This window comes from Zonotrichia albicollis, chromosome 2 (assembly GCF_047830755.1).
Source record: "Zonotrichia albicollis isolate bZonAlb1 chromosome 2, bZonAlb1.hap1, whole genome shotgun sequence".
NCBI lineage: Eukaryota > Metazoa > Chordata > Aves > Passeriformes > Passerellidae > Zonotrichia > Zonotrichia albicollis.
In genome coordinates this window covers 16,364,714-16,387,922 of record NC_133820.1, presented here as the reverse complement: position 1 = coordinate 16,387,922, position 23,209 = coordinate 16,364,714, and the positions used below count along the sequence as shown (strand labels likewise).

General features: G+C 45.1%; 1 protein-coding gene across 4 annotated transcripts in view; it reads right to left on the bottom strand.

Annotated features, from left to right (window-relative positions):
* Positions 1 to 22,881, bottom strand: part of ABCG1 (ATP binding cassette subfamily G member 1) — a 62,317-nt gene extending 39,436 nt beyond the window's left edge. For 3 of the 4 annotated variants that reach the window (XR_012578727.1, XR_012578726.1, XM_074534243.1), the window contains exons 1-2: positions 22,739 to 22,881; positions 19,552 to 19,795 (exon numbers count right to left, since the gene is read on the bottom strand). Coding sequence is in view for 2 of the 4 variants with exons in the window: in XM_074534243.1 (XP_074390344.1) it covers positions 19,552 to 19,795; positions 22,739 to 22,780 (286 nt within the window). In the remaining 2 variants the exon portion in view is untranslated. Of the gene's footprint in view, positions 1 to 19,551; positions 19,796 to 22,110; positions 22,250 to 22,738 lie in introns of those variants that run through there. The other variant, XM_074534259.1, reaches the window with a different exon arrangement.
* Positions 22,882 to 23,209: the final 328 nt, after the last annotated feature.

Genomic DNA, 23,209 nt, shown 5'->3' with positions numbered 1-23,209 from the left:
TGCCCTGGTCACCACTCAGCTGGGCTTTCCCTCTTCCTGACCATAAAAATCCTCCACCTAACAAATCTCCTGCATGAAAACGTAGCCAGAGGAAAATTCAGTGAACAAACAACAAGTTTCTACTCTGCTGCACTGCCATTTCCCAACAAAGAGAGGATATTGAGAATTTCCAGAGGGATTTTCATTACAGGCTCATCAGGAGGCCCTCTGTGTTAACAGCCTTTTTTCCCTTGTATTTTTTTACTCTGCACTGGTTCATTTCCCAGTAACAACTGTAACTTCTTTTGACATTTTCTGTCCTTCTTTACAATTAGGTTATTCAGCTCTTCAGTGAAGAGGCAAAGGGTAAGCTAAGGGCCGATTTAAGCTGGCTGACTCAACTGGTCTAATTAGACAGGAGAAATTTGGTAGTAAAAGCAGCTGCTTCCTCCACAAACTGGAAGTCCATCAAAAGAAATGAGCTGTTTTAATGGCCTGAAGACTCATGTGTATCATTAGTAAGAGTGACACACTTTAAAAGTGCTGGTCCTCTCAAACCCTTCTAATTAGATGTCTCTGTAAACCATATTCCATTGCACATCTTCTCTCCCAAAGTCAAGGCAACATGTTTCCATTTCTTCCGGATCACCAACTAAACTGACAAGGACATTTCAGAAAAGTGTTTGGAAGCATTGCCAGAAAATTCAACTTTTCACTTGAGGTTTCTTTATTCCCTTATTATAACTTTGTACGTATATACTTTACTCCTTCTGTAAGTTGTTTATCGTTGCTACCTATTAACACATCAGCACACACAGGAAATAAAGAGGAGATAAAGATTCTAGGGTGTTTACACAGTTTTCCCCACAAATACTGTCATTTTAAATGAAATAATAAAGACACACAGCCAGAAGAATATCCATGTCACCTCAAAACATGCTTTGATCCCAAAAATCACAGGCACTCCTCACTCAGCCCCTGCCAAACACCACAGCACCACTAAAATCAATACAGCGGCACAGAGCTGTGCTGGTTCAGGAGCTGCCACAGGCTCAGGGATCAAAAGCAGGGACTCATGACAACCTAAAGAAAAGGCAATATTGCACCACTCAAAAGAGTGGAAGATGAAAACCCTCCATGTAGTAACACTGATCTATCAGGAACTCAGAATGTCAATGTGGGGTTTATTTTAACCAGCGGCAAAGACATGTGATGTAAACATCAAAAGTGAGCTGTTCTGCTGGGTTTGGCTGGGATAGAGTGAATTTCCGGCAGAAATTCAGCCCCCAAGGAGCAGATCTGGAGCAGAATTGGTCACAGAATGAGTTTTGGCTGTTGCTGGGCAGGGCTTGCACCATCTCAAGGCTTTCTTATCTTAGAGTTGCCTGGGGTGTGCCAGAAGCTGGGAGGGGACACAGGCAGCTTGGCTTCACTCATTAAACTGCCCTGATCTTCATCTTCATCATCATTTTCAGCTTTTGCTTTCCCCTTTTCTTGGGGCATGGGGGGGCTTGAGAGGATGCTCAGCCACAGGGCAGGGCCATCCCTCCACAGCTATTTCCCCTAGGAAATGTGGAGGTTCACTTGTCTGGCACCTTTGGGATGAAATTCATCATACCTCACAGTCTGCTGACCATCAATGAAATCTTTGGCCAATAAAAGGAGCCCAGGTTGCTGTATAATTTATTTCACGTGCTCTTACACAGCAGGAACCTGCATGGATTCAAAGGAGTGGCACCTCTGCTGTGAGGAAAGGTTTGGAGAACTGGGCTGATTCAGCCTGGAAAGACGAAGCTTTTGGCCACCTGATTGTGGCCTCCCAGTGCCTGAAGGGAGCCAACAAGAAAGACGGTCTATTTAAAAGGAATGGAGTGACAGGAGAAGGGAGAAATTGGCTTCAAATTAAGATAGAGTATACTGAGATTAGATATTAGAAAGAAATTGTGCCCTGTGAGGATGGGCAGGCCCTGGCACAGGTTACCCAGAGCAGCTGTGGCTGCCCCTGGAACCCTGGAATATCCAAAGCCAGGTTGGACACTGGGGCTTGGAGCAGCCGGGGACAGTGAAAGGTGTCCCTGCCATGGCAGGGGATTGGAACAAGATGATTTCTCACCTCCCTTCCAACCTAAACCATTCTGTGATTCCAGGAATGTGCCCAGCCCTGTTTCTCACTGCTGTGAGACACATGAGGAAAAATTTGCTCTACTGCCTATAGATACAACAGCTCATGCAATCCATGTTTCTTTAAAAATACCTTAAGAAGAAATAATACCTTAAAATAATTTCAAATCTCACTGTCACATGAATTACACCCAGTGGTAAAGCAATTGTGGTCTGCCAGGCCACAGACAATTCTCAGGGCAGCATGTTCAGTGCCATATGGGCAATGCACAAATTCAGGGTTTTGAAGGAATTTTTTCCTAAGTGTATGTGACAGAACAAAGCACAGCAATAACAGCTGTAGCCTGCGTGCAAATGGAAAAATAAGCACCTCTAATATTGCTGGTTTTCATTTCAGTGCTGGCTAAATGCTTTTGATCACTGTGTGCAAATGATGAATGCACCACCTGTGTTCTTTTTTTGTCCCTATGCCAACAGGTGAGATTACCTTATCCTGACAGGGGCTGCAGCAATCTGGCTAATGGCACGAGTACAGAACATTGCTCTGTTACCAGATCACAACATTTTCAAAATATTGCCATGTTTTTAAATCCCTGTGTGTGTGTATGTGTTAAAACTGAGTCACTGCTCCACTTCCAGTGAAGACCTGAGTGGAACCCAACACTCTGCTTTTAAACTCTGCTATAAAACATGCTGTCCCCAACAGATGAGCTTCTACCTCTGTACTTGTGGTATCTGCAACAGTTCCTGTGCATTTACAGCTGGTATTACTGTTTGCACAGCAGCCCTCACATGCCCTGGTCCCACATTCTTAGTCTACTGACATCAAATATTAAGCTCAAGATCTTGGAGCAGCGACAGGATCTTCCCTACTCAATTCCTGTCTGTCTCCCACACTCTCCATTTATTTGTTGATGATAAATTGTCCTTATACAGCTGAAGGGTTTGCTGCACTTCCCACAGCACTGCCCTTCAGTCCCTCATATGCCACCATGATATCTTCTAAAAAATCCTCTTTGCCCAGGATTTTCTCCTGGGAAGCTGAGCAGCCTCAGAAAGGAACGAAAACAATAATTATCTGATTGCTGCTTTGGAATGTGGCTTGGACATTGTTTACCAACAGGAGAATGTTTGATTGGTTCCATGTGAATTGTTTTTAATTAATGACCAATCACAGCCAGCTGTGTTGGACTCTGAGGAGTCAGTCATGGGTTTTTATTATCATTTTTGTTAAACCTTCTGTCTGTACCCTTTCTCTTTCTTTAGTATAGCAATATAATATAATATAGTGCTATATATATATAATATATATAATATAATGTAATATCAGCCTTCTGAGAATATGGAGTCAGATTCTCTTCTCTCACCTCGTCCTGGGGACCTCACAAACACCACATTCATATGTCAGGAAGGCAAAGGTTACACAGAGTGGTTTATTCTAAACAGAATAAAAATTAAAATTTGGTTTTGCCCACAAAAATCCCATCATCTGTTATGATAAATAATGTTTGGGGAAACTGCACAAGGCATGCTTTGGTGGAGGGGTGTTTGCTGAACTTAAATCAGAAAATACTTTCAGAACTGATGCAAAAGCAAGGTCAGAGAACAGGGCATGAGTCCCAAAGTAAATAAACCCCAAAAATGTGACCTGGTCTGGTGGAAATAGCATGGATGGCTCCAAACCAGACCCTGTCCCCATGAATTCCAGCAGAGCTGCTCTGTTTCTGTCCCAGCAGAGCAGGGACAGCAGAGGCTGGGGTCACCCTGGAGATCACCCCTGATGGTGCAGAAGTGTCTGCAGGCAATGCACATGAGGAGAACATGCAACTGCCTTTGGGGAGGTTCACAGCTGTCACTTTTTCCATCTTGCAGAGCTGCAAAGAAAATGGTGTAGGAGGATGGGATGGCTCAGGATTGCTCTTCTCAAAGGCTCCCTCCTGAAATGGGTGCCTACGCTCTAATACTGACTAAGCTGCTGGGCTTTGCTCCTGATCTCATTAGATAATGATACTGCAATACAAAAGGAGAGGTTAATCTTGACTACATCCCAAATCTCCTTTCCTTGTGTACAGCTGTAAACACCCTGGGAGCATTTGGAGCCACCTCTGTGGGTTTAGGGTCAGCACTTGCACAGAATGGCTGCCGTTGTGGGTGCGGGAGCTGGAGCAGGGACAGGTGGGACCAAATTCTGAATGGGCAACTCACACCAATCCCGGGTGTGGGAGTGCCAGCGTGGCCAGCAAAAATGCCATTACAGCTCTTGTCACCCCCACCCCACCCTGCTCACTCTGGGCATCCCCATCCCGCTCTGCTCACTCTGGGCATCCCCATCCCACCCTGCTCACCCTTGTCACCTCCATCCCACTCTGGTCATCCCCATCCCACTCTGCTCACCCTTGTCACCCCCATCCCACCCTGCTCAGTGCAGTGATGAAGTGACCACAGAGCACTCTGCTCACAGCTCTGACATGTGCCAGGGGAACACAGTGGATCCTCCCCAGGCTGACCACAACCAGACAATTCCCTCCCCAGCCCATTTCTCCCACCAGAGGTGCTCAGGGAAGGCAGAAGCAGCCACAGGGGAATGTGGACACCCACCATGTGCACAGAGCTCTTCCTGGCAAGATCCTATAGCTTCCAGCTGTGGATCTGCAGTGCTGTTATTGGCCCTCCTGGTGCAGTTAAGGAATGTTTCTAGTCCCCAGTAAAACCAGCCAGAAGAACATCTCCACCATTTCCCTGTTCTCTACACCACTCTCTTGGTGGCTCTTGCAAATCAAAACACATTATTCCACTTAAAACCTCAGTATTTTCTTTCTGAAATCCAAGATACACAACTCCCCCCAGTTTTCACCAGCCAACCACTGTTGAGACAAACAGAAGTAGCAGCCATTTATCTGGCACATAAACATCCTCTCCTTTACACCCAGCAGGAAAGCAAGCTCCAGAGATGCTCAGCTAATGAGGAAATTCAGACAATGATGTTGTTTGCAGCTATAAGGAGGCAAAATAACCCAGACAGGTCTGAATTGGACCCACCACTGCTACAAACGAGAGCTCCAACCAATTCCTACAACTCCTAAAGGAAACAAGAACAAAGCACAAACAATCTGATTACCAGGGAAATGACTGGGAGCAGAAAATTACTCAACTTATATAATGTAATAAGTCCCTATTGAAAAGTATCTGCAAAATGCTGCCATTTCTTCATGCCATTCCTTTCACCACTCAGATAAAACAGCTTCCATTTTACATTCATTTTTCCTGCTATTTTAGCCTGTTACGCTGTTAATCCAGTAGCAACAGACCTGAACCACTTCTAAGCAACTGCTACTCTCTTGCTTTTCATTAACAAAAAAAAAAGAAAAAAATCAGGTTGCTGCTGCTTTTCCATAATTACATCATCTTGTCACTACAAAGGAGGAGGAGGAATATACACCTCGATTAAAATGTTATCTTCAAAGTGTTTGTTGCAGGGATATGCAGCCAGTTTTAGTACATAAATAAATCTACCTGAGTGTATGTGCATGCATATATTTAAATATGAGAACAGAAAACCTATAAATATCTATATATAACCTATATATACACAGAAATATATCTATATATATATATATATATATAGATAGATATATAGATATATAGATATATAGATATATAGATATATAGATATATAGATATATAGATATATAGATATATAGATATATCGATATATCGATATATCAATATATCGATATATATATGGCCTGTGTGTATATATACACTCACTCCTATTTACAGGTATCTATATAGATATATTAAATGTACATATATTGAACATATTTATATCTAGAAGGACAATGCATATACAATATATTTGTGATATATTACTTTTAGTACTCTGATGCTTTCAGACACATCTACATGGGATGGTTTCTATTGACACATTCCATTACTATATAAACATGCCCTGAATGTTGGTGACATTCAACACTGACATTTAAAATAATTTCATTGGCTTCTGTAATCTTTGGAATGTAGTTTTACAAGTGAAACATACAAATAAGTGAAAAAGTTCCTTCTGGGTATCAGGCCATACCCTTCCCTTATCAAACGTTATTAATTTCTGTTAATTTGGTCCAAAATGTTCTATCATAAGACAACAGCCCTGGCAGAATGATGATACCCATCTAATGTGTCATTGCAGTGATTCCAACATTCCTTTGGGCCTGTACCTTTAGAGCAGCACAGTTTGAGCACCCAAGAAGAATTGTAGGTTGGCTTTGAAGTTATTTTCATTTACTGTAAAACGTGTGCCCCCCTTTGTCCCAATTCACTTTGCTGCAGGAGCTTATTTTTACTGCCTGTCAATAAGAATCAAAAAATGAGTGCTGAAATGTCACAGCCATGCCCTATATGGGAAGGCCTGCTTTATTTTTATTTGTTTACTTGATTTTATAATGCAAAAAGGATGCATGGGATTCAGAAGACTGATGCCCATATTTCTGCTAGGAGACTAAAGAGTAAATCTGGTAAGTGTTATCATGTATATTCAGAAATTTCATCCTTTTTTTGGTGTCCCCAGATGTCAGAGCACTGCAAAAGGCACAATCATCCTCCATGGACACCAAGTCTGACAGTGACCCCAGGGTTCAGGGACTGGTGAATACTTCAGGTTATGCATTTCTCCTTCAGGTTTAATGCATTTGTGCTTCACGTTTAACGCATTTCTCTTTCACATGTAATGCATTTCTCCTTCAGGTTAAATGCATTTTTCCTTCAGGTTTAATGCATTTCTCCTTCAGGTTATGCATTTTTTCCTTCAGGTTATACATTTCTCCTTCAGGTTATGCATTTCTCCTTCAGGTTTAATGCATTTCTCCTTCAGGTTATGCATTTCTCCTTCAGGTTTAATGCATTTCTCCTTCAGGTTTACATCATCATTCTCCCAGGCAAGAAATCAAGTATCAAATCCTCCTTCAGGGCTGTCTGTCAAGCTCCTCTGAGTGTTTGTGACAGAGCAGCTCACACATATTGTCATAACTCAGCCTCTAAGACAGCAGGAGCTGATTTATTATAATCACAAGTGCAGTAGCTCCATTCCCTATTTGCAGTCCCTGACAACTTTCCTGAAACTGGTAAAAATGTGCCCAATGTGAGTTCCACTTCAGTGATGATTTACAACACAGGGAAACTTTCCATGGGCTTAAACAAATGACTGGCCAGCCATATTATTTCATTTATTTTTAAGTTCAAAGCTTAGAAAAATCACACCAGCCAAGAAGGTCCAACAATGGTCTTTGCTCAGTTATGTTATAAAAGGCCAGGCAGAGTGGGCACAGAGACTGAGCTGAGGCTCAGAGGACTCAACCCATTAAATTGGGCACTCTGAAGATGCTAAAATGGAAAGGACAGGGCTGCTGTTCCTGGAGGAAAGCCCACCAAGATGTGTCCCCAAAGAAATTGTGGAATGCTGAACTTCACCATGGCATGCAGGGGGAACAGGAGTTTGGGGTGGTGTAAAACCAGCCATGGGAATTACAGAGGGACAAACATCCATCACAGCACACTCAGGGGACCTGCCAAAGGCAGGGAAAGGCATGGATCACAGGCTGAGGAGGAGCAGGCCTGAGAAAGCAGATGGAAATGGGGATTAAAGGGGCCAGAGGCATGTCAGGAGGCAGCTACCCCTGTCTGACAGAGCTCCTCATCCCTGCAGCCCAGCCTGCACTCCTGCCAAACACTGCTCCCAAATTTCTCACAGGGGAATGTGTCACCACATTTCTCTTCTCAGAGAAAAGCAAGGCACAATTCTTCCCAAGAATATTCTGGGATTCACATTCTCTGAACCTCAGAGAAAGGAAAAACAATTCTTATTTCATTTACTGCTCCTGTGTTGTTCACAAGTGGAACATCATGGAAGACTGTTTACCTGAAGGGAACTGATAACTGGATTCTGGTGTGTTTTGATTCACTGACCAATTGAATCCAGGTGTGTGTGGGGCTGACAGTCACAAGATTCTGGGCAGTTGAGTGCTTGGCAGATTCAGTTTAGATGTAATCTAATATAGTGTAATATCATATAGAATAATATAGTATAATAAAATAATTAATTAGTCTTCTGGTAGGATGGAGTTCTCCTCATTCTTCCTCCCCTTCATCAAGGGCAAAAATCTCTATGATAGGAATGCCCTCACCTCTGTGAGCTCATGAACAGGAGACACCACCATGGACCCAGTGGTCAGAAGCAGAAATTTTTCCACACCAGCTGCTGGAGCAAGAGGTTGCAGATCTGAGGGGTTACTGGAGGTCCAGGTGCCAGCAGCTGAAAGACTGATGGGATGGACACCATGACCAAAACCCACTGGTGGAGAGATCTTCTGTGTGTGTTTGTGTGCAAGCACAGCCAGCCAGAGAGGAGGGATGCCAGGGAGGCCCTGGGGCTGCTCAGCTTTGCCCAGGTGTGATCTGTGTTTAGGAGGGTGCTGGAGAAGCCTCTGTCCTCCTCCTGCTGCTCCATCCAGCTGCATGGATGCCCTGCCTCACCACCAGCTGGACTTGCAATTGCAAACCAAGGCTGCCACACACCAGGGCAGGAGGAATCCCCTCATTCAAAACCCCACCAGCTCCAGCTGCTCCTAACAGTCTCATTTTTATTACTTTCTAATTACTGTCATTATCATTGGACATTCCTTGAGAAGAACTCAGCAGTTCTACTTACAAGACAGACTGACCCAACTCACTGTCCAAAAACTCTCCCATCAGTCATCTCTGTATTTATCTACTGTCAATTTGTTCCTCTGGGGAAAATTCTTCTTCAAAAAATTCTGCAAGACAGGGTCACAATGAAAACCCATGGGAGTAACTTTTCACTGCCAGGTGTGCACAGATGTGCCCCCTGCCCTGTCCTTGGCTTTCTGGCTCACATTTCTCTGGTGGCAGCATGAGAGCTTCACCTCTGCAAGTGGAGAAGGAAAGGGAACTCCATCCCAGCCAGGCTTCAGCTTTATAAGCCTCAAACAGCATTTTAGACATCAGCCCTTGATATTCATATGCAATAAGCTGGCTGCAGTTTGTGGCTTTTTGACCCAGAAAAAGAAAATGCTCTTCCTCTAATAGCAAATATTTAGCCCCAATCCCCTTTCTTTTAATTGGGTGCTCATTTACCCATTCCAGCCCTGCCCTGCTGGTGTTATTAGAGTGCTTAATTTTCAAAGCACTTGAGGTAATAACTGCATCATGACTAAAAAAAAATTATACTGGCCAGGCTCTGCTGGCGCAGCCCCATCCACTTGACTGCTTCAAAAGCACAAAACAGATGCAACAGGGCAGAATTTAGCTCCATTACTTAACAAGAGTATTAAAAGCTTCAGTTTGTGATGGGTTTTTCCTTTAAATTTCATATTAAGCAGGTGCATGGCTACATTTGAAACTTCTTTCTTCTGGCTGGCATAAAAGCCTACCCTCTAAAGCTCAGCAGGATACAGAGCCACAGGTCCATTCTCATTTACCCAGGAACCTGACCACTGCATATTCAATCTTCTCCTCTCTTTTGTAGCAGATGCTCTGCAATTATAAACAACATTTGTCATTACTCTAAACATGTGAGGCCGGAAGAAATATGATTCTTACACAAAAGATGAAGGCTGTACATACTAGATGAGAGGCGGATGGTAAATTAGCTTGTAAAGCCAAGGTCTCTGCCATTTATTTTTATTTGGAACAGATACATAACCAAAAAAAAAACAACCTGAACAAACAAGCGGTTATCTCTACGGCTATTATGTAATTCCATGTAGCTCTGCCTGGTAAGAATCTGGATGGATTTATCCCTGTACCTCCTGAAGAAAATTAAGTCTGCAGAGTGCATCTGTTCCCCCCACAAATCAGCAGAGCCCAAATGAGCTGTGAATGGGAACAGAAGCCCAGCAGTGACAGGAAGGTGCAGTGAGGACCTGCAGGGTGACTCGAGCCACATTGCAGCACACACCTCCACCACACATTTCCATTTCCCAGACAGAACTTTGTCTGTCTTTGCTCTGTCCTCCTTCCAGAGACACTCACACAGTACTGGTCCTGCTGTATTTTATGCCACCCCTCACATTCAGATCAAATATTCCCTCTGAAATCTTTCCCAAGCGACAAAGCTTCCACAGGCCAAATGAAACTCAAACATCTGCACCAAAGCACAGAATTCACAAGGGAGCTGCTTTCAAAATAATCATTAATGGGACATTTCAGCAAGCCTCCTTGCAGTTACTTTAGGAAGTTACTGAGCTTCAGAGTTACTGAAAACAACCAGAACTGTTTGGCCTTCTCTGTCTGTGCTGTCACCCTCCTCCATCACACCTGGGGATGAACAGCTTAAAGAACTGGTTGAAAAAGGGCAATAATTATTCCATACATGGCGTATTATGCATTCCTCTGGTGAAGTTGGTGAAAAAGTGAGTGCATCTGGACAGTTTGGGGATCCTCAGTTTTTCCATTTCCTAACAGACTTTGATATCAAGAAGAAGATGTCTGTTAAAGATTGTTCATAGACTTTGATATCAAGAAGAAGTCTGTTTAAGCTTGGTCCTGGGCTTGATAAGGAACACTTTGCCAGTCTTAGGGACTAAAGTTCTGAATGTAAATTATTTTCACAGTAGAAAACTGAATTTTCCACATGGTAAGTAAGAGCTTGTGGATTTGTTGTCCTTCTGTACCAGTGGTGTTAACCAAAAATTGCTGGGTCCAAAGCTGGCACAGTGGGCAGGCAATCTGAACCACCAACACCTCAGCCTCTTGCTGTCCCAAGGCTTTTGATAAGAGATAAAAGGTCCTGGGCAGAAGTTTCTGATACAAGATTTGGCTATATTCATTTCATGGGATTTCCTTTAGAAGGAATACCTTAAAAAAAGGGGCATTTTGTCATCTGACATGGATGTCATTTTTCAACAAGGTATTTTATTAAAGCTCTTAAATAAATGAATCCCACAAGAAGGTAGGTGGCCAGTTCTCTCAGATGCCTGCAGCAAAGGAAGGGACCCTGGGCACAGTGAACCAAACTCCCAACTTATTTTTGACAAAAACTCAGCCTTATGTAAGATACATGTCCTTCTGCACCTCTCCAGATGCAAGTCACAGAGGCTCTGGGGTTAAAGCATCACTGGCTGATTTAGGTTTTGCCTCAAGGGCTTTCATTTTGAGAATGAACACCCACCTTTCAGTTTGCAATGCTTTAATTATAAATCCAAATCAGTTCATTCCCACATGCTAACCATGTAAATTTTGCTGGGATCTCCTTGCATGTTGTTTCTTGTAAGTCTTGACTTGTTATTTTAATAATAACACCAAGCACTGTTTTCTAATAGAAGACAAAGTTATCCCTCCAAAGCTCAAAGGGTACAGATGTGAATTATAAAGCAGCTGAGTGAGGGCCTGCCACATTCTGAGTGTCATGTTCTGACTGTCTCCACAGTTTACCTACAAGAAAAATGCTACAGAGAAGCGTGAGGGGAAAATAATAATAATTTCTCAGAGGATACAGAGCTGAACTCTGAGATATTAAATCCCCATAGAACAAAAATCTGCCATAAAGAGCTGGTAAGCTCAGACCCCAAGAACTTCCAGAGACACTTTCCAAAATGGCATGAAAGAAAGTGCACAACAAAAAATCAACTTTAACAGCATTTTTACTCAAGTTAGCTTCTGCTTTTGTCTGCTCTTGTGATTTCTCTTTCCTTTCAGTGAGGTTGTGGAAAACCCTGATGAACCATGTGATGTCTGAGGTTTCCAATTGCAAAATGCCTCTTGCTTGATCTTCCCTCAGCCTTCAGATGGATCTGCAGACTACAGAAACCAAAGCCTGCTTTGAAATGTGACAAAAGTACACCCAGATGCTGCTGCTTGTTGCCTCTAACTCCTCAACACCTCGAGCAGGGCATGGCCACCTATGGGCAGAGGATAAATCATTCCATCAAACCCCACTCAGCATACAGGAAGTTGTAGTGAAGGGTGTCAGGGTGAGCTACAGCCAGCCCCCAACACTTTTTGTGAGAGATGGAAACAGCAAAGATCAGAGCTCAGACTCCCAACAGCTCACTGTGACCACCTCCTGGCACAGGAATTCCAGAATGATTTAACTGGTAACTCTCTAAAACCTCCTTCCTCAGTCACAAGTTTTCACAGCAGCAGTTAATAAAGTTTATTCTATCAAAACATTAGCTAGAATGAAAAATAGTGAGGTCATTGGGATGTTTAGGTTTAACAAACAATACAGCAAAGAGAATGAAGATGTTCTGCTTTAAGGCTCAGAGACCAAAAAGCCCTGAGTCAAACTCAAGGCACATTTCTATAAAAGCTCCAGGTCTAAAAAACCTCCAAACAAACAAAAAAACCCTCAAACCCCAACAAAAACAAACCCACAAAAACAATGGATTCTGCTGAAAGGAAAACAAGTAATGCTGAAGTAAGGGCATACTCAGCTGGGAAACAGCAGAAGGCTCAGGCAAAGGGGCTGACCAAGATTTGTTCCCAATAACCTCTATTTTACAGAACACATGCAAGAGGACACTGGGAAGAGTTATTTATCACTTAATAAAACACTGTGAACTACTCCAGTAACAGCAACTACTCAATGTATTTTTACCATCTTGACACAGCTTAAGTGTTAAAAGAAAAACTACACAGATTTTATCAAGGTTAAAACATGTGCTTAGAAACCCTCTGCTAAAAATCATGCCTCATTTTAATTAATTTTGCCAACACTTCAAGCCACTGAAAAGGAATCTACACAATATTTGCCTGAAAACAGCCTTTTACCAGTATTGCAGGTGGTTTCAACCGGCCTAACTTGTTTATTCTTCCTAACATATGGATCTGAATTTGCACAAGAGATGAAAACAACTGTCAGACAAAGCAGGCAAAAAATGGTGGAGTACAATACAATCCACCTGGCAGAGAGAGGAGAGGGGGAAAAGAAGGAAAACAAAGAAGGAAAGGAAATTTCGAGGAGAGGAGAGGAGAGGAGAGGAGAGGAGAGGAGAGGAGAGGAGAGGAGAGGAGAGGAGAGGAGAGGAGAGGAGAGGAGAGGAGAGGAGAGGAGAGGAGAGGAGAGGAGAGGAGAGGAGAGGAGAGGAGAGGAGAGGAGAGGAGAGGAGAGGAGAGGAGAGGAGAGGAGAGGAGAGGAGAGGAGAGGAGAGGAGAGGAGAGGAGAGGAGAGGAGAGGAGAGGAGAGGAGAGGAGAGGAGAGGAGAGGAAGGGGGGAAGGGGGGAAGGAAGGGGGGAAGGAAGGAAGGAAGGGGGGAAGGAAGGAAGGGGGGAAGGAAGGGGGGAAGGAAGGGGGGAAGGGGGGAAGGGGGGAAGGGGGGAAGGGGGGAAGGGGGGAAGGAAGGAAGGAAGGAAGGAAGGAAGGAAGGAAGGAAGGAAGGAAGGAAGGAAGGAAGGAAGGAAGGAAGGAAGGAAGGAAGGAAGGAAGGAAGGAAGGAAGGAAGGAAGGAAGGAAGGAAGGAAGGAAGGAAGGAAGGAAGGAAGGAAGGAAGGAAGGAAGGAAGGAAGGAAGGAAGGAAGTGGCGGAAGGAAGGAAGTGGCGGAAGGAAGGAAGTGGCGGAAGGAAGGAAGTGGCGGAAGGAAGGAAGTGGCGGAAGGAAGGAAGGAAGGAAGGAAGGAAGTGGCGGAAGGAAGGAAGTGGCGGAAGGAAGGAAGTGGCGGAAGGAAGTGGCGGAAGGAAGTGGCGGAAGGAAGTGGCGGAAGGAAGGAAGGAAGGAAGGAAGGAAGGAAGGAAGGAAGGAAGGAAGGAAGGAAGGAAGGAAGTGGCGGAAGGAAGTGGCGGAAGGAAGTGGCGGAAGGAAGTGGCGGAAGGAAGTGGCGGAAGGAAGTGGCGGAAGGAAGTGGCGGAAGTGGCGGAAGTGGCGGAAGTGGCGGAAGGAAGGAAGGAAGGAAGGAAGGAAGGAAGGAAGGAAGGAAGGAAGGAAGGAAGGAAGGAAGGGAGAGAAAGGGAGAGAAAGAAATGGAGAAAGGGAGAGAAAGAAATGGAGAAAGGGAGGAAGGAAGAAAGAAGGAAAGAGGGAAAGAGAGAGAAAGGGAGAAAGAGAGGAGGAAAGAAAGAAAAAGAGAGGAGGAAAGAAAGAGAAAGAGAGAAAGAGAGAGAGAGAAAGAGGGAAAAGGAAAAGAAAGGGAGAAAGAAGGAAAGAAGAAGGAAGGAAACAGAAAGAAAGGGAGAGACAAAGGGAGGAGGAAAGAGAAAGAGAAAAAAGAGAAAGAGCAAGAAAGAGAGAGACAGAGAGAGAGAGAGAGAGAGAGAGAGAGAGAGAAAGAAAGAAAGAAAGAAAGAAAGAAAGAAAGAAAGAAAGAGAAAGAAGAAAGGAAAAAAGAAAGAAAAAAAGAAAGAAATGGGGGGAAAAAAAGAAAGAAAAAAAAAAAAAGAAAGAAAAAACAGAAAGAAAAAAGAGAAATATTTCTCTCGGAAAGTGGGTTTTCGCTCGCTCCCGTTCTGCATCTCTCCCTCCCTCCCTCCTTTCCCATCTTAGCAACAGCGGCAGCGCCCGGGTTACTGCAGTGCATTGCCCGGCAGTAACCGCGCCGGCCGGGCGGGCATGCGGCACCTCCGGCACCGCACCTGCCCCAGCCCCAGCCGGGCCGTGCCCGCTCCCCAGCACGGATTAGCGCTTCATCCCGGCCAAATCCCCCCTGCCGCCCCCCGCCTCCCCTGCGCTCCGTTTGGGCATCTCCAGAGGGGATGGGAGAGGGGAGTGGGGGATGTTTGCAGTGAAGTCATACAGAGGATGCTGCGAAAAAATTAATTAAATAAAGCGCACAGCTAAATAAAAATAAAGGGGTCTGTCCGAGCGTGTGTTGCAGAGCTAATTCCTAAGACAGCACCGAAGCAAATCGGCAAAGCCCAGGCTGTTTAAATCTCCGCTGATGGTTTGACAGCGGTGAAGTTTCCATCTTATGCAGAGAACGGCATTAGCATTACACGCGGCGCTGGGATCGCGCTGTTCCGATGGCACTATCTCGGGCTGTGACGGCCACTCCTGGCCTTCCATGAATACCAAACACCTGCCCAGGGCTCCGTGTTCCCCCCCGGACACTTCGGAGCCATCCGAGCGCTCCATTCCCCTCCTGCCGCCCAAAGCTGCGCAATAACAACCCGGACAGCAAAGACAGCACCAGCACCGCTCTGCTTTGCTTCCACGGGGTTGGAGCCATCAGAACAAACCCAAAATAACAAGAAATGGGGCGTTTTCTGCCGAGCATGGATTTCTGCAGTGAAAACCCCCGGTTTGCACGGTGCCCGGCCGGAGCCTGCCCCTGCGAGGTTACTCCAGACCAAATCCCAGCAGAGCTCAACGCAGCGCAAGTGACTCATTACAGCCCTAAAAATAACAACGGAGAAACTTCCAACTAAAACGTTGCCTAATTAACCATGAATACTGAGAAGTGTGAGAGGGGAGGGAGGAAAAAAAAAAAAGAAAAAAAAAAGAAAAGCAATCCCTGAGTTGTTGTTGTGGTGTTTTGCAAGCAAATTTATTACTATTTTCTTGCTGGATGCACTCAATTATATAGGCAGAATATTTCCATCTCCATACTGTATTATAGCAAACCCACCTAGAAACAATAGAGCAAATGTCCTTTCGTGGCTATATAGAATGTATTTATCTTTTCCAAGTAAAGCTGAATGACTTTGACCCAGACAGAAAGCTCCAAAGTACTTTTCATGCCCCCTTTGTATAGGGGACTATACATAATTCATCCCCAAACCACAATTCAGATTATTTCATGGTGCTTTTAACAAAAATGACAGAAACCCGAGGCACTGACTTTTCTACCAAATCCTCTTGCAAACAGTTTTCAGGAGTCCTAGTATGAAAACCTACATGTCTGTAATTTTTCTATGAACTGGTAAAACCAATCTCTGTGTTCCCATTTATATTTCAAAGAGCAGTTTAAATATACAGCTCAGAAACCAGGACTCACTTCCATCTCTTTCTCAGCCCTTAGATAATTGGCTTTGTGACAAGACAGTGAAACTTTGGCCATGTTTTGTTCCAAAGCTCTGCAGATCTCGCTTTTCACATTTAAGGATCCACACTGGATCTAACACAGGGCTCTTTCTTTTCCCCTCCAAGCCAGCTGGGTCCCTCATCCTAAAAGAAAGCAGAAGTATCCTGACTAAGCAGCCCATTATTTCTACCAAATGTGCTGAAGTTCCCTTTTTCTGGCTTTGCCAGTCCATCCTAACCTCACAGCAGTTCCTCCAGAAGCCCTGGGGCTTTCTGAAATCATGAACTTCACTGACCCACAGGAAACCCCCAGGACGTGCTTGAACATAGCCTGGATGCAAAGGCTAAGACACATTTTCAGTTCTGGAAGATCCTTAACCCCACAAGTCACTCAAAAATCCCTTTCCTTCAAACCTGAAGGAACACTGTTTCTACCTGTTGACAATTCCCTGAAAGTTTTATGGGGAAAATGCCAAAGTCAGCTGAGACCTTCTGAAATTTTATACCTCTTTACCTTCTCCCAAATTCCCATACTGGCAACAGCTCCTGCTGAATGGAATGGGTCAGATGGAGCAGCTTTGATCAAGGACTGACCTGCCATATTCCTTCCCTGTTAATCCCACTGACCTCAGGGGAAATTACAGCAGGAATTAACCAGCTCCAGAGTCACACCAATCTCTGCCGGGAGTCTGATAAAACCTCAGAAGGAGAGCAGCATTTATCATATAAACCTTAGAATCAAAATGCCCCTCCCTATTTTTAAAGAGAAAATGATATTTAATAGTTTAATTAAGCAGTTTAAGGCTGAGACAAAAATAAATGAAAAATTCCAATTTGAAGTCTACCATGGCTTCTTTAGCTTCTTTGTTGTTGACAAGCAATGCAAATTCACCTTTCTTTGGGCTTTTAGTGAAAAGTAAAAGACATGACATACCATGAGTTGCATTGTCTGAACAATCAAGCTAAGCACAGAACACAATGGTAGCACTGCTAATTATTCCTCCTTCTGCTCATTTAGAGCCTAACCTTAACATTACTTTGCAATGCCATTTTTACTGAAGGGAATTGCTCTTCAGCTGAATTCCTGTCCAACATGCTGGCACAAATTGTCTTTGCAAGGAAACTGCACTTCTGCCTTTGTGATCCAACACTCTTGAAAGGTTTTAACTAATTCATTACAGTCATAGAGAATGATGTAGAAATAGCAGATTTTCTTTTTCAAGCTCCATTTAAGAATAGAAACACCATTAATTAAAAGACATTTTTGAAACAGCATTCCTTATCTCTTCTTACCACAACCAGCACCCAAGAACAATGTGAACTGAGAGACATCTCCTTTCTTTTTTTTTTCCCAGCATTTTTTCTGCTACTCTTCTCATAAAAAAAAAAAAAGTGAATTCAAATATTTCGCATTACAGCAATGGGAGAGACATTTAGCACGGGGAATCCACAAGGAATGCTGAACTGCAGCAACCACCAGTGTTTGGAGGTACAATATTGTCCTTCTCTTGGGCACTGCAAAGTCCCAGTTTCCCACTGGAACAGGAACCAGTCTAAGGTATTCAGAATAGTTTCGTATTTAATCCACCAGGTTTGAACAGATATATCCCAAATTACACACAAAAAATCTTCTGCTTGCAGAACCACTAAAACAATTGAGAGAATCTGAACTGTTTGGTTCCTACCTTCACTGGGGACTATTTAGGCAATTTGGTTTTCTATTTCTCTAATGGAAAATCTTTCCTCTTAAAACCAATGTATTGAGCCAGCCCCTGGAGGAGGGAACATGTCTGGGAGGAAAGTTTGGTTCTAGAAGGTTTTTATAACCTGACCAGCAACTCACTGAAACACTGAAGGAAGAGACCTTTGGAGGTCACCTGGCCCAGATTTCTGTCTAAGCAAGACAACCTCCACAGGTCATTTCCAGCAGCAGGGTGTTTTGCCAGGACATTCTTTTCTTCAAGCCAAGTCACCCAGGCATGTCAGAAAATCTGAACAGGGGTTTTGGGTATAGAATCCCTCAATCAATCCTGGCCAGTGAGAAAGAGATTCAGTTAGAAATCCCAAGCTTTTTAATCTTAAATGAGACATTTTGGCTTAGCTCCATTTCTTGGAGGACAAAAAAACCTTCAGTGTTTTGTGTTCATTCTGATAAGATAAAGAATAATTTTGAATGTACCAAAGTTGCTGCCAAACCAAGCTGTTCTCCTATGGACAATGTGGCTCCATGCAATTTTAGCAAGTAATTAAAAGAAGGCCAGTGGGTCTACATACAGTTTTGATGTTGAAAAACCCATTAAAGCATGAAATCTGCAGATCTTTCAACAAATGAATAATTGTATGCACAGCCTGTCCGCATACAGTAGCACTTTCATGGCAACAGCTCCAGAGCTTTTCATTCCACACATTTTTAGACTATTGAAGCCTTGGTGTTGTGATAATGATACAATTCACAGACAGCAGCCAAGTGCTTGGTGAAACAATTTCGAGTGGGACCTTTAAGCCAGTGGATTTGTAGTTTCAGGGCCAGTGCAGGTACCAAACATGGCTCAGGTGAGGGCTGCACTGGCAGGGCCTTATCTCTAAAAAGAACTGAAGCACACAACCATGCCAATTTACACTGCTGGGAGAGAGTTCCTCAGGGAAGGGCAACTATGGCATTTAGTGTACAAAATTCTCTTGGAGATTTCAATAGTTTTCTCTTGGGCATACTTCTTTTTGCTGGCAGGAATTTACTGCATGACCTAGTTTTCCTTTCAGAGAGGAGCAGCCACACACACCAAAAAAAACCCCCAAAAACCTAAAAACTCTCTAGGAAACACATGGTTACACAAAGCCAGTGAAGGCATGAAAGGAATTGATGCCAAGCAGAGGAGAAAGGACAGAATCACCTTTCAGAACTGGAATCAACCAAGAACCTATAGAGAAGAGAGCTGAATAATCTCTTCTTACTCCAAACTTCTCTTGTTTGACAAGTGCCCAACATTTATCATTTTGCAGTGAACTCTTTGCAGTGTGTATCAGCAAACTAAAGAGCATCCTGGTCCTTGACTGAACCTCAGGATTCAGTCCCAGTGATTTCACAGAAATTGCAAGTTTTGAGAGACCCATCTAAGCTGTAGAGAAACCCAGAGCTCACAGCATTTCTTTCCAAACACATCCTTTAAGGAAAACAGTTTTTATCCTGGTGTCTAAAGCCTTCTGGAATTCTGAGATACTCACTGTTCTGAAAGAGTACTGAAAAAAACAACCATCTCACAAAACAGCCAATTGCAGGAGTAAAATAACAAAGCCTCCTCACTTCTCCCACCCCCATTTTAAACTCCTGCGTGCTCTACCCACCCTCAACAATAAATTGTAGACAAGGCAGGATCACAGGACAGATATTTGGCAGCACAGCAACACTATATTTACTTCAGATCCTCAAGAACTGGGAGGCAGAAATGAGCAGATGTATGAACTGTGGATGGAACCTCGTTTTCCTCACCTTTCTTTCTCCACCATGGCCCTTCCTGGATGGAGTAGGACAGTTCTTTGAACTCAATGTTCACAGCTGGCCTGCGGGGCAGGTAGGAGAACCTGTGAGCTTCTGTCAGAGCATTGTCCACTTTTTTTAAGTGTCCATTGATGAGGTGGATGTCCTGGGTGTCGGTGCCGTTGGAGACCACCTCGTCCACAGAAACACACACAGACTTGGGCTCGGCCATGGTGCAACCAGAGCTGCTGCCACCCTGCACGGAAATGGAGAAAGTTCATAGACTTTTGTTTGGGAACACGTTTCAAAACCTTCTGCGCCAGAATTGTGCTTTAAATAGCACAAAAATCCAGCTGTACTGCACTGAAAGGTGAAAGAGGAGTAAAATAAATCAAGCTTTTGTTGGTTCTTTTGCCTGAGCCTTGACAGAAGAGGTAAAAGAGCTCTTGCAGCACATACAGTTCCTTTAGCACTAGTTTTTCTTTCAGATCTTGCACCAGATTAATACATTTATAAGTTCAGTCCCCATTGTATTTGGTTTCTCATGCACTCAAGGAATTTGGTTCTAGTTACTCTGATTCCAGGACTTGGGACAGAGCTGAAGGGGGAAGGGATCTGGCTGAACAATTATTTGTGCAGATATTTCAAAAGACAGCCACTCAAAATGCCAAAGAGCTCTTGCTCCTCTGGATCAGCCTATGCTTCTGTCAAGGTGAAATTACATTTCTGAGAATTTTCATATGTACTATTTCATGCTTTATTTTCTCCTGCACTGATAGTTCTGGAGACTTTGCAACCTGGGCTGACAGTACAAGGTTTTTCTGGAGGTCTTCTAGGAAAGCACAATGCTTTGCACCCAAAATCCTTGACTGCTTTCCATGCTTGATAGTGATAACTAATGGAAATCTTATCAGCTACATGAGCACACAAACTCTGCTCCAGTTCTTGCACCACTGACACTGTAAGGTCAATGTCCTGTGCTCACAGCCATTCCTCTTGCCTATCACAGCACTCTGTGCAATTCCACTTGGCACTTTTTGGACTAAACCTCCTTCCCCTCCCCTCCTGGCCATGACAATGGCCTTCCACCCATCTTTCTCTCTTTTTTTTTATTATACCTACATAATTTGGATTTTTTCGGATTCCTTTTACCACCACAGGTGCCTTGCACTAATATGAGCAGGATGTGTGTAAGCTCAAGAGAAAAACAGCCATGAATTTTCTTCAGCTAAACAGAATTTTGAACAGTTCTGTTTAAAGGCTGTTCACTGTCATCTGTTGTTTGGTGGATGTCACAAGCAGAGCCAAACATCTGCACAGTTGCCTATTAGGAAATTTAGTATTTTTGATGCAGATTTGTATTGGAAATGACTCCTGTAGATGGCTGATGTGCCAGGCCTTCCATGCTGACCCATAATACAAAGTTATCCCCTGTAAAGCAGATGTGCTGCACTACTTTTCAGTCCATGAACACACACAGAGCTGCAGATCTTGCCACTGTTTCCCTATATTTGTGTAATTCAGCTAAAAAGTGACACTGCCTCCTCCTGCCTGTGCTACTTCCATTTCCCTCTCATGGTTCCCGGTATTCCCATCTTTGCTGTAAGAGCAGCCCAGCTCAGATCAGTCACTTGTCATGAATGCTGACAAAAACATTTTAAAAACCTCCAGTCCTAAATAATCACTGATGAAAAAAAAGTACTCCTGCTTAACCACTCCATAGCTGGCATCTTCACATTCTTCACACACAAGCCCCAAGTTCTGGAAGAAAATAATCAGCTCTGCTCACCACATTTTCTCCAGAAAGAGATTTTAATCGTGCTCTCACCTTACTTAGAGGTCAGGTATCCACTAACACTTACTGTCAAATTCTTAAATAGTTCACTGCCATTGTATGTAATTTGAACATAACAAGAGTAATGTGAAACATCTTAGAGCTCAACAATCAAAGCTGGGGAACTTCCCTAGAAACTAAGAGAAGGCGAGTTAACAATATTCTTCCCTGAATGTTTTCAAGGCTCACTCTGGCACTCATAATCTCTTTTGTTCTGAGGAACCACTGGGCACTTTCACAGAATCTCAGGGAATGTCTGAAAATGAACTCTGAATGAGCAGGTCACCTTGATTATCTAGGTGACAGTCAGAGCTTCTCCAGTTTAGATCGATTCCAAAAGAAACATCCTTTGGACAAGATTTGCCTCTGACTACTCAATCATCCAAGAGTATGAAGCCAAAGATTTTTGTCACTGGGACATTAAACAATTTCAGTCACTGTGTGGACCGAGCTGCCTCTTCTCACACCTTCCCCCTCCAGGGACCACCCGCTATGGGTGAGGATCCACCGAGCAACCGGGATGATCTAAACGCCTCCTGGTATTGGGATCGCTTGTAAAAAGCTGGGCAATCCCGTGGCTACGACAGGCACAGAGGCACAGACACACCTGAGCCCCCTCTGCACGCCCCAACACCTGCAGCACCCTCTCCTCGGCGCTGCCACCCCCAGCGATGCCCCAGCCCCGCATCCCGAGCCCTGCGCTCGCAGCCCCGGCGGCTCCGCAGCACCGCGCTCACCTCTCCGCGGCTTTGGGGCACTTTGGGCTATATCCCATGGAGTTTGGTGGAGCCGCTGAGGAGCCGGGCCGCTCCCGGAGCGCGGCCGGTGGCAGGGGCAGCGCGGTCCCGCGGGCTGTGCCCGCTGCGTCCCGCGCCGGCCCCGGGTGTTATGCAAAGGTTACGGTCCCTCCGCAAATCCGCCGGGAAGCCGGCGGGGCGCAGCGGCGCAGCGAGCATGCTCGGCGATAATCCCCCCGCCTTAGCTACAGACTGAGGTAACCAGCGGTCAAGTCCCGCCGTGCGCCGCCAGCCGCTCGCACACTCGCATCCTTCATCCCGCATCCCTCACCCCGCATCCTGCATCCCGCATCCCTCACCCCCTATCCTGCACCCCACATACTTCATCCCGCATCCTGCACCCCGCATCCTTCATCCCGCATCCCTCATCCCGCATCCTTCATCCCGCACATCCCTCACCCTGCGCATCCCTCAGCGCCCATCCTGCACCCTGCAGCCCTGAGCGCACCCTCCGACCCTGCTTTTCCCTCAGGAGCTCCCCGCCGAGCCCCGGCTCCATCTCCGTCCCCCAGCCCCGCACCTCGCCCCCCGGCCGGCGCTGGCAGAGGGAAGGCAGGGCTCGCCTTACCAAAGCGCTGCCCAGGGAGAAAGCCGCCATCAGACATGCCATGTGCGCCGCTGCCCGCCCGGCTGCCGGCGCAAGGAGCCTCCAGTGCCGCCTCTCCGCCCCGACTGGCTGCGGGAGGCGGGCGGGCCGCGATGGAGCCGGGGCCGCCCCCGGCCCGGCCCGCCCCCAGCCGGGATGGGGGAGCGGAGGGATCGGGGCACCCCTCGGGGCACCGCGGAAGGTGGGCAGCGTGTCCCCAAGCCACTGGGGCCGTGGCTGTCGCTCTGCCCAAATGCGCGGCAGACGCTTGTCCCGAGGAATGGGGCACCGAAGGTCGCTCGCTGGGATAGAATGAGGAGGGCAGCCAGAATTGTCCCCACGCTCCAGGCAGCGACAGCTTCCTAAAGAGCTCCCGGAGGCTTTCTCTGAGGAAATGGGGAGTAGAAGCATCATCCAATATCGCCTTGTGCATCCCATCTTCATGAGGACGAG